The sequence below is a fragment of the Acanthochromis polyacanthus genome, chromosome 16 (genome assembly GCF_021347895.1).
Source record: "Acanthochromis polyacanthus isolate Apoly-LR-REF ecotype Palm Island chromosome 16, KAUST_Apoly_ChrSc, whole genome shotgun sequence".
In the NCBI taxonomy this organism is placed as follows: domain Eukaryota; kingdom Metazoa; phylum Chordata; class Actinopteri; family Pomacentridae; genus Acanthochromis; species Acanthochromis polyacanthus.
In genome coordinates this window covers 21688483-21700605 of record NC_067128.1, presented here as the reverse complement: position 1 = coordinate 21700605, position 12123 = coordinate 21688483, and the positions used below count along the sequence as shown (strand labels likewise).

Genomic DNA, 12123 nt, shown 5'->3' with positions numbered 1-12123 from the left:
AGATGACAACTTCATACTCCAAAATGTCAAAAGTTAAGATACGCAGGTATATCTTTCAGAATCTTTCAGATGGTACTGAGTTTCAAGATTGCACTATTACGTTGTATGAAGCCAAATTTAGAAAGTAAAATTAAAAATAGGAAACAAAGAAAAGAAGCTTGTCACTACTAAGTAGTTCAATAGCTAATATTTGTACAACCCAGCAGGAATAATTAGTTATTACTTATGGTAAATGTTTAACTACCCAACCAAAAGCAAGTCTATATTAATGCTAAATTAGCCAAGAATATTTGAAAGGAGATGTTATAGTGTTTATTTTACTACTATTGCTAGGCTATGTAACAACCCAGTAATAAAGCACTTTACTGTTTTTTTCCGGGTCCTGGATCATCTGATTGGCAGCATTGACAGTGTCCTCCAGCTCACTGTAGTTGCGCTGAAGGCCATCAAGTCGCAGGTTCAAATCTCCAAGGCGCTCTAGGACGTCTGTGGCTGTGGCATTAGCATCAGCTGCTACAGCCTTTGTAGCTGCAAGCTTAGCTGCTGTATCTGTCAAAGAACATGATGTGACAATCTTAAAATATAAATAGATTACAGACATTAATCAGCGGCGTTGCATTATTGAGCCTGGACATGATGTGTCCTAGTTAAGTCAGTTAAGTCAGGTGAAGCTTATCTGACTGTTGCACTTGTTTTATTTTGTCATTGTGGGGAATGGGAATTAAAAACAGAGACAATAGAAGATGGCTCTCAGGTCCAGTTTTGATCCAGTAAGTAGCACTGACTGTAGGGGCGGCAACCAACAATTATTTTCAATGACCAACTGACTGATTGACAGAGACAGACAGACAGAATAGTCGATTAGTTGTTTGGCCTAGAAACAAAAAAACTAAGAAGAAATTTTGGAAAATAAAAGTTACTGAATGTGCCTTTCTGTATTTTTGTGTTCTTGCATTATGCATAATATGTTAATGCATAGTGCAAGTTTAGAACAAAGGTTAGGTGCTGAATATGATCCAGATCAGGAGTAAGATGGGGCTGTAAATGCTCAGAGGGTCTAAGAATCAGACTAATTCCTGGGTAGGTTTTCTGAGGGTCAGATGAAGAAGAACCCAGGGTGAAAATGAAATCACCATGTGAGAAACAGCCTCCTTAAACAGCAGTGACTTTTGACTGTTTGGTCAATATTTGTGCAATACTTATGTCACTGAAATAGGAAATGCTCTTTTGAGATGCATTTTTAAGTAGAGTTTTGAAAGTTACTTTTGTAATGTTTAATACAATCTTTTTAATTTCCCGCCTCCTATGGTTATTGTCAACAGAATAGTCCATCAGTTACTTGGTCTTGTAAATGTTAGAAAATGGTGAAAAGCATGATGACTTCAATATTTACTTCTCAACAGTGCAAACATTTACATAGAGGTGGAAAGAATCCAGAAAATAGACATTTTTAAGAGCTGCAAATACTCAAACTGAATTATCAAAAAGTAGATGGAAATGAATTCAGTAGTTGACAATAAATTGATGAATCCCATAATTATTGCACCTCTAGTATGGACTGAGCATGATGTGAATCAGTTTTGAAGTTGCATAACATCACGCACACATAAACACACACACAAACACACGCACTCACACATATGCTGTCTAAATATCGAAATATTGATACTTGTTGGAGCTTAGAGTATAAAGATACAGGTCAATCTGAATGTGTGCTCTGATCTTATGACGAGCTGAACAGAATCTTGCAGATGCCTGAGCATAAATATCAAACTTGTTTTGATACAACTGAAGACCGAGGTCAATCTACAAACACATTTTGCTGGCTAATAATAAAACTGTATGGGAATCAGTAGAAAACTGTTGGTGAACTTTGCCCCAGTCCAGACATGTGACTGTGTTATCAAGTTGGGTAAATCCAGAGAAAACCAGACCAATAATCTTACATTCTATATCAATCTGACCCCCCCCCCCCCCCCCCCCCCATCACTTCCTACACCCCCCTATGACATGCGATGCATATTTTGTTACTTTTAACCCTCTCACAGGGATTTAAACTGAAATGAAACATGTTGCAATAACCTCTAGGTCTCATCCATTTAGCAGTTACATTTATGAGTTTTCTGTATGTTGATGCAGACACAACCATGTGCATCACTTCTTTTCAGCAACCTCACTATCACTGCAGTGTGTATCTGTGTGTACTGACATACGTCAAGTTGAGTTTACCAGAACAGCCGACCTCTATCCGCACGCTGATATTGATCCATCCTCTCTTTATCTCTCTCCGAAATGAGCACACACGCACGCGCACACATACAGGGTGTATTCATGCAGTTATACCGTTGGGGATGGCGCTGAGTGTTGCCATGGTTCCGTTGACAGCTTTGAGCAGGTCTTTGCTTTTGTCTCTCGCTGCTTTAACTCTGCCCTTCAGCCCGGCCACACTATCTGCATTCTCTACACACACACACACACACACACACACACACACACACATACACACACACACACACACACACACACACACAAAGTATATGATGATAGTGGTTTGATTTGAAGCCAAGGCCGACCACTAATAAAATCACTTCCTTCACCTCCCTGATGGAGATGAGTGATTGACAGCAGGTCATAGAGCAGCAGATGAAGAGTGACACTGATAGCAGACACACTGTTTCAAAGCTAGGATGAAACACTTTTACAACACTGTACTGACAATTTTATCCTGTAATATATATAGTATGTTGTCGGGGCTTTACATTGTACACACAACACATACATATACTCACGGTACCTTTAACATCATTTTGAAGTTGTCGAGCCTCGTTTAGTAGCATATGACTCTTCCGAAGAGCACCTTGAGCTGCTTCCTTTACTGGAACGTTTGGACCTAAAGCCTACATACAAAGCAGCAGTGCAAAATGTGTGACTGAACATGCCTTTACTAAAAATATTTCCAAAATATTCTAAATGAATTTTAAAAAGTGTGTTTTGCTCAAGTTAAAGGTACAGTAATCTACATACAGTAATACCTTTCTGTAAGATCAAAGCATCACTATTTTGCATTGCTAAATCACTCTGAGAAAGGCATTCAACTGATTTAACTATTCAGTGGATTATTTCTACACTATCAATTTCCTCTTTCTTTTGTTGATATCTTTGGCTGTCTTTTTAGCTCTCAAAACAAAAAATAAAGACACAAGGTGAAAAAATACAAGCAAGTGTAATGATTTCAAAAGAAAATGGTGAAATGCTGGGAGGAAAGGGATAGATACATAAATTGGCTCACAGGAAATTAAAATTAAAAAACAGACGAGAAAATAAACTATCATGCAATAAATGGGAAGAGAAAATGAGAGATGAGAAGGAAAGCAGAAAGAAAAACAAATAGAAAGGAAAAGAGAGAGGAAAAAAGCATGACAATAAATAGAAGAAGGCAAGAGGAAGGAAAAGAAATATTTCAGGTGTGTGTAGTCATGATAATGAAAGCAGGAGAGGGGAAAAAGAAGGGAAGAAGAGGGACAGAGGAATGCTTTGATCTCTCGGCCATGACTAATAGGGAGCACAAGCTTACATTCCTGTTACTGCATGCAAGACACACAAACACATGCATACACACCATCTTTTGTGCTGAGAGTACACTTTCATGGTGTTGGGTATCTACAGTATGTATACAGAACCTGAATATGAGGTTGATTACATTGAGCATAAACATATTTACACTGCAGCTTTTGGGGGGGAATAATTTACTGTCTACAATGTGCAATGGAGAAGGATTTGAAAATATGGAAAATTAGACAACTTGAAATTTGTTCTGCAGTCTGTGTTATGCAGGTTTACATTCTCTTACCAGTGCCAGTGCCTCGCTTGCTGTCTGTTTGGCTGCCTTTGCCTCTTTCTCTGCTGCATCAACATTTGCTTTAATGTTACTGTAGGCATTGAAAGCAGCTGTTGCATTGAAGGAGAGGTTTTTAGCTTCAGCCAAAATGCTGTGAGAACAGGGAAGAGGAAAAAAATATCTGTGGTAATTGCATTTCAAAGCACTGCAGTTTATGAAGAAATACATAACACAATGTACAATACACAACAGAAGTGATGACATGCCTGTTCAACATCACTTTAATGTAAATCTAAAATGTGTAAGGAACCTTGCAGCTATCTTTGACCAGGACGTCCTTTAACTCACACATAAAACAAGTCTGTAGGACTTCCTTCTTTCACCTGAAAAATATTGTAATAATCAGGAACATCGTGTCTCAGAGTGATGCAGAAAAACTAGTCCATGCATTTGTTACTTCCAGGCTTGACTATTGCAATTCCTTACAATCAGAATGTCCCAAAAACTCCCTTAAACATATACAGTTGATCCAAAACGCTACAGCCAGAGTACTGACGGTAGTTAGCACAAGAGATCATATTCTTCCTATACTGGCTTCTCTTCACTGGCTTCCTGTGAAGTCTATAAAATAATTTAAAATCCTCCTCCTGAAATACAAAGCTCTTAATGATCAATCTCCATCATATCTTAAAAGCCTTATAGTACCATGTGATCCTAGCACAACTCCTCACTCTCAGACTGCAGATTTACTGGTAGTTCCCATAATTTGTAAAAGTAGAATGGGAGGCAGAGCCGTCAGTCATCAGGCGCCTCTCCTGTGGAAACAGCTCCCAGTTTGGGCTCAGGAGGCAGACACCTTTTCTAAGTTTAAGACCAGGCTTAAAACCTTCCTTTTTGACAAAGCTTCTAGTTAGGGCTGACTTGGGTGACCCTGAGGGGGTCGGTTGGCGTCCGCATGTACGGGGCACAACTCATTTCTTCTTCGACGTCCCTTGTTATGCCCCTTGTTTTGCTGCTATGGGCCTAGGCTGCAGCGGGATGTTTCTTGATGCACTGAGCCCTTCTCTAATTACCTATGGTTCTATATATTCCATTACTGCATTGAATTCACTCTCTTTAGATCTTACTATGAGCTATATATGTTGTATATTTAATGCCAGAGCCTTACGCCACAACAGTAAACTTATGAATCAGTCAATGTTGGTTTTATCTGTATATCCCCAGCCACTCTGTATCATTATTCACCACTTTGTATACATCATCTATCCATGCATGTATGCCAATGTATGTTATATGTTTCCTTGTCATTCCTAAAAAAAACATTCATTCCTTGAATTGAATTGAACTGTTGTTAGCCATAAACAGATACTTTACTGTATAACTGAGAGGTGAAGCAGTTATTATAAAGTGTTCCAATTTTAGATCATTTTGGACTGGGCTTTACTCACTTCTGTTTAACGCTGTATTTGATCTGATCGGAACTGTTAAGCTGACAATGACACCGGAGGTAGCATTATCAAGCAGTTTCAGTGACACCTCATCCATAAAAACAGCACATTAGCATTGCTCATAGGACTGTTGCCACCAATCCTTTTCTCAGCTGACAATTCATGTTTTTTTAATAAAATCACATCTGTGCAGTTGATTTTAACTGCTCATGCCTTTAACAGTTCTAAATCCTGTATTTGATTAATTTGTGCTGAAATAGGGTAGTATGATACTACGAATAATTTGTATATTAAGTATACATTTTTATCACGCACAGTCCATGTGAATTAAGCAGTAATTACAGGGCTTCCTTGGAGTAAAGGTATAAACACGTATTAATGTGTGGTGATACACTGCATTTACCCATCTAAAATGGCTGCAGATTCGTTCAGCTGTTTGGCATGCTCCTCTGCATCGTGCACATGATTAGCCAGGCTGCCATCACTCAGACCATTGGTGAGATGTGTGACTTTATCATCTAGTTGGTTATGAAGAGGACCGAGCTCTCTCTCCATCTCCTCCAAGTCCTACAGGCAGAAAATACAGGCTTTAGAGGCATGTTTGGTGATATGGAGTTGAGACATCAGCTTCTCTGTTCGTATTTGCTATTGCCATATTGTCACTGACAGCAAAGTACTTACTTATTACAGAAACAATATATTTGTATTTCTTGAAAATAAAATATATTAAACTACTTCAAATTCCTGACCTCAGAATATTCAACAGCAGACAGATGTTTTAAAAAGTGACAAGAGTCCATCAGGTTTGTACTAGGTTTGACTTTGTACCTCTAACTCCTTGTTGATGTTATCAGAAAGTTGGTTTGCTTCCTCCAGTAGGCGCTCTCCTTCTCCAAGTACTTTCTGTGCTTCTTCCTTCACCCCACTGACTGCAGACCGCTTCCTCTGCAAGAAAACAAACCAGAAACAATAGCTGTGACATGTTCTAATAATGTCAAAACATGAACATGTTGTAGCACATTCATATCCAGATTGATCCTTCTATTGTTTTGTAGCTGAAATTCATAGTCTTTTCAATCAAGTATATCCATCCATCATCAATAGACCGCTTAATCCTCATTAGGATCACGGAGGGCTGGATTGCATCACAGCAGACTTTAGGTGAAGGCAGGAGACACCTTGGACAGGTCACCAGTCTGTCACAGGGCCACATATACAGACAAACAGTCATGCTCACCATTCACATCTATGGACAATTCAGAATTATCAATTAACCTCAGCTTGTTTTTGGACTTTGGGAGGAAGCTGGAGAACCTGGAGAAAACCCATGCATGCATAAGGTCAATCAAGTATACACTATCATTCAAAGGTTAGGGGTCACTCAGGAATGTCCTTATTTTCAATGAAGATAGCATTAAATTAATCAGAAATACAGTCCAGACATTACTAATGTGGCAAATGAGTACTCTCGGTGGAAACAGCTGATTTTTAATGGAATATTTACATAGGGGTACAGAGGCCCATTTCCAGCAACCATCACTCCTGTGTTCTAATGCTACATTGTGTTAGCAAATGGTGTTGAAAGGCTAATTGGTGAATAGAAAACCCCTGTGAATTATGTTAGCACATGAATAAAAGTGTCTGGGTGACCCCAAACTTTTGAAAAGCAGTGTAAATTGGGTAAAATAACATTTATGTCAATGAGATGTAATTGTTGCATATATGGAAGTGTTTGTTATTATTTACAAAGAGCTGCAATAATGTGAATATTGTTCTTATGTGTTTCTGTTTAAAGGTTTTTCACCTTTTTCACTTATCAACTAGTCGTCTGGTAAAATCGTCATCTTGTACACGTCACTTTGTTGCTACTTGCTAAACTAAAACAGCTAACCACATAATAAAAGAAGGGACAGAAAAAAGCAACTGTTTGGTCAATGAGTGGAGTCCAACTCAAAGTTGTATAGATGAAATCATCCTGTTTCAAGTGGGGAAACTGCACATTAATTCTCAGTTCATCAATGAAAATTGTTGGTCATTGGTCATTGCTGGTCAGTGGGGCAGTAAAATGGCAAATAGTTCTTATTCTTGTCACAATTTAAATAGCAAATCACCTAAACACAAGTTATTTACACTACACACTCAGAAGACTATACAGATGTGATTTAGCATTCAAGCACATTGACTTATGATAAATATGTAAAATTTGTGTGTGTCTGCACCTCCAGTGCTGTAAGGTTAGCTTGGTTTTGTTCAGCCAGTGAGCCAGCCTGCCTCGTCTGTCCCTGAGCAGAGTTGAGCAGATCCTGGGCCTCTTGGAGCTTTTTCTCATGGTCTGAGAGCTTCTCTTTTATCTTGAAAAGAAGATAAGGAGGTATTAACTTAATGTTATTCCTTCAGTGAAACTAAAGGCAAAATAGCAAAAATTATTTGCAAAGTTTTATAAAAAAGAAAAGCTATAATCACCTCTGCTTTTAGGTCTTCTGTGGCTTGATAGGGGTCACCAAACATTCTTTTGACTTTCTGATAGAGCTCCTCTGCTAGACTGAAAGAAGAACAAGAGGAGGGATTAGCTTATTTACATGTCACACAATGTTAATTGTGGTTTAGTGGAACAGTGATATACTTTTGTACATGTGAATACTACAATTCACACAAGAGAGAAGAGAGGAGGGAGTTGCTGTGATGTGCAACAGAGATTCTATTCATGTTAAGACAACAATCACTCCATATGACTGAAAATTGAAATAGTGGAATGAAACTGCACACTTTCTGCTATTGAGCCCTCAGGCTAAGTTAGAATAAATTGTAGCAATGTAAAGCTTTTCAAATATTGCACTAATGGTGGTGTGGTTGTATGTGAGGGGATGGGCCAGTAAAGCAACATGTGCTAATGGACACTGACATTCTACATTAATAACACCAACAGATAAAACTGGGACATAACATGATTCTAAAGAAAAATTAAAAACAAACCACAAGGCCTTAGAAATGTGTCTGTTTAATAAAGACATTCTAAGACATACATTTTGCATTACAGAGAGTACGCATTAAAATGAATGCAACAGGCATCCAGAGCAAGCCATACAACTATTCAGAGTTGGATGGATTATAGAAGGAACTTTAAACTATCATCAGGCTTATTTAAGGAGCATTTAAGGAGCATTCATTAATAATTCACAGCTTTGCTATGCATTTGTCATCCTTCCCTAACTACAGCTTTATCAGCCCACTGACGTGGGATGGACTGAATGCAAATGTAGAGTATTTATGTAGGGTATTTGTATAATCTTAGCATTTGGCATGTAGGCAACAATCTCATCCCTCCCCACAAGGAATTAACAAGCTCAGAGCAGCTGAGAGTGAGCAGAGATATTAGTAATTTTCTCCGTAGGGTATGGTAGACTCAGATGCTACATGTGCATTTTGGGGTAGGCGTAACAGTAGCAGCAACTGAGTGTAGAGCTTTTACGTTAGCAAGAATGCAAAGTAAGCAGAGCACTATATGATGATGTCTTCTTAGATGCAGACGAAATAGAAATTAACCAATGAAACCAATATAAAGTTTCGTAGCATGGTATTTGGCGATCACGCTACTGGAACAGCTTAATTGCACATTGACTTTGATTCTCCAAGTCTGATGGTGGAGGAAATGTCAGTTCAGGCTATAACATACAATTCACATCATTTTTATACTCCAACTATGGAGAGACACCTTGTACCCCATGGACGGGGACATTCATCCTAGAAGAGAACATTTCCATCACAGTGAAAATGTTTTATTAGTCAGAGCAACTTCATAATTCTACAATAGGGGTGTCAAACATACAGCCCGCCAAAACCGGCCCACCAGAGGGTCCAATCTGGCCCACCGGATGACTTTGCAAAAGTGTAAAAACTACAGACATGACATCAACTGCAAATTGTAATTTCTAAACCTTGACAAGTTGTTTTAATCATGAAGTAAAATACTGTATTGCTCAGTTCCAGATATGTGTGACAGAGTGTTTTGTGCTTTTGTAGACACACTGCATCTTTAAGCTGCAATTCATGTGTAAATGATACATAAATTGAGGCATAATACTATTGAAACTGAACTTTCAAAAAAAAAAATTGTCTTCAGAAATTTCAGGTTGTTCATAATGTTTTGCACTATCTGCCACTGCATCACTTTTGCAATGCTCCGTTCTTTTATTCTATGCTGCCACTTGCATAGTTTTTGTACATGTTTTTGTAAAAACTTCTATTTACATCTTTTACTCCACTATTTAGTTACTTTTTATTCTTATTTTATTTTCTTAACTTATTTATCTTGTATGTTTGAAAGGGAGAAAGTCATCCAGAATATAACTGTACACTGTGTACAATGACAAAAAAGCTTTCTTCCTTTTATTTTGGCTTTAATTATATAGAACAGTGGAGAGAGAGACAGGAAACATGGGTAGAAGAGTGTGGAAATGACATGCAGTAAATGGCCTTGGGCTACATTTGACACATGTTCATGGGTTGCCCGCTCAGTCAGCTGAGCTATCTGGGCGCCTGACAATAATCTTATCTTATCTTATCTTATCTTAAAAAGATTAATTGTGAACATTTCCAGAATGTACCTTTTTCCACGAAAACAAAGGGAAACATTTGGAGCTGTGGTTATTTATAGATTATGATGTTGTGACTGGTGCGACCCACTTGAGGTCAGCTTGTGCTCCATGTGGCCCCTGACCTAAGATGAGTTTGACACACCTGTTCTAAGAGGTTCAATATACGGCAGCTGGACTCTTTTTGCTTCTTGAAGATATTTTAACTCTCATCCAAGAGGCTTCTATGGTTATAACTGATTACTTTTACAGATAGTTTAACATATATGGTTTCCTTAACTCTTCTTTTGAATAATATATGCCATGTGAGTTTAACAGGAGGCTCAAGCTAACTGCCGGAACTAACTCATTGATTTCCGCTTATTTGATCCACCTATCAAAATTTGCAATGCAACCGTAAGTTTTTTCCAAATTTTCTCATCACTCCACTAAGGAACAGCAGAGTTATGTGATGACTGGCGTACATTTGTCCATCTGTTTGTCTGTCTGTTTGTCTGTTAGCAACATTATTAAAAAACGGACAAACGGATTTGAATGAAATTTTCAGAGAAGGTCAGAAATGACACAAGCACCAAAATATTTGATTTTGGCAGTGATGTGACTAATAGTTTGGATTCATAGATTTGTTCAAGATTTCTGTGTCATTGTGAGACAGCAGCACAGCGTCACTGTAACTATGACAACATGTGAATACTATGTCAGCTGCCTGCTGACGGTCACATAATTGCGATTCTACTACAAATCCACTGCTGTGGACTCATTGGGACTTATCGGAAATGTCATCGGAAATGACAATAGGAACAATTGATTAAATTGTGGGGGTGTTTCGGAGTCCCATCAATTCCCATCGCTCTCTACATATTTAGGTCACGTGATTTGGTATCCATACATAATGTACAAATGCATAACACACCTGTGCTCAGCGCAAGGTAATTGGGTACATTTATATTAAATGGCCACATTCTATGGTGCCGTGATTTCTGTCACACATTTTTTCAAGTGATCAGAAATGATACGACGACTGAGCAACCTTGGGGAGTACTTGCAGAGTATTGCACTCTCTGAGTGCTTTTCTTGTTATATTTTGCTATGACACGAACTTTTAAAATACATACTCACTTTACAGCATTTAAAACAGTTTAATAACCATATGTTTACTATTGCATCCTTTAATGAGTCTTATTTTTCACCTTCAGCATTAATTAGGACAACATGGATCTAGTTTCCTCCAGTTAACATCACTCAGAGGACAATTTCACACAGTTGTGGGGATATTTGCAAGGTAATGATTTGATCTGATGAAACTTTAATGAACCCTGTGGGGAATAGCAAGAAGAAAGCAGCATATAAATTTGTTAAAAAAAAACAAGGGGAGGGATATCTAGCCATTACCCTTCTGATGGTTTCTAGATTATGCTACATAGGAATATGCTATTGGATATAAATACCAAGTCAAATTTGCAGCTTGTGTACAAAATTTTCAGCGAAAAAATATATACATACAAAATGATAATATATTTAACATGAAACTTGCACAACAGTGTCAGCTTTGCTCAGTTCATTGAAGCATCCATTTAGTATTTGTTGGTACTTCCGATTTTGGGTGGTTGAATTCTTAATCAAGGGTTAGGTCAAATAATCAACTGCAGGCTGATGGACAAGTCTTTCAGTGACAGTGGAAAATTTCTCTTTGCCCCCTTTTTCTTCTACACTCTCCCACTACTTCTAACTGTTCATCTGTCAGTTGTTCTCCTCTCCCTCTGATATTCCTTCTCACTACACATTCCTTCTATCTTTACGTCTCTCTGTGTTTCTGCCCCTACGGTAATACTTTTAATTAACTCATCGGCCTCGTCAACATTTACTGCCAAAAGAGACAGACAGAGAGAAGGGGAAGGAGGGATGAAGTGAACAAATTACTAATTCCATCAAATGCCTTGAGACAGAGAAAGTGAGCGAGCGCAACAAAGTGAAAAACCACTGTTAAACATCAGCAAGTCATGGCTTCAGGATATGAAGCAATGAGATGTCTGCACGGTGGAAAGCATTTACTCCTGATGTCTCCAGTGCCAAAAAAGGGAAAAGAAAAGAAGAAATCATAGAAAGAAACCAATCAAAGAAAGGATTACTTTTTATGTTATGACCCCTTTAACTGCAAATCCTGCAAATTCAAGTCCTTGTCATATCAGCTAACCGCTTTCCAAACAATACTGAGCATTGTGTTGTTTTATAAATTACTGCGATT

The 12123-nt window shown here is 38.2% G+C and overlaps 1 protein-coding gene across 2 annotated transcripts in view; it reads right to left on the bottom strand.

Annotated features, from left to right (window-relative positions):
- lama2 (laminin, alpha 2) overlaps positions 1–12123 on the bottom strand; it is a 351505-nt gene that overhangs the window by 49902 nt on the left and 289480 nt on the right. For both annotated transcript variants that reach the window (XM_051960749.1, XM_051960750.1), the window contains exons 40-47: positions 7750–7828; positions 7506–7637; positions 6115–6231; positions 5690–5853; positions 3851–3989; positions 2795–2897; positions 2344–2460; positions 367–549 (exon numbers count right to left, since the gene is read on the bottom strand). In XM_051960749.1, the coding sequence (XP_051816709.1) occupies positions 367–549; positions 2344–2460; positions 2795–2897; positions 3851–3989; positions 5690–5853; positions 6115–6231; positions 7506–7637; positions 7750–7828 (1034 nt within the window). The remainder of the gene's footprint in view (positions 1–366; positions 550–2343; positions 2461–2794; positions 2898–3850; positions 3990–5689; positions 5854–6114; positions 6232–7505; positions 7638–7749; positions 7829–12123) is intronic.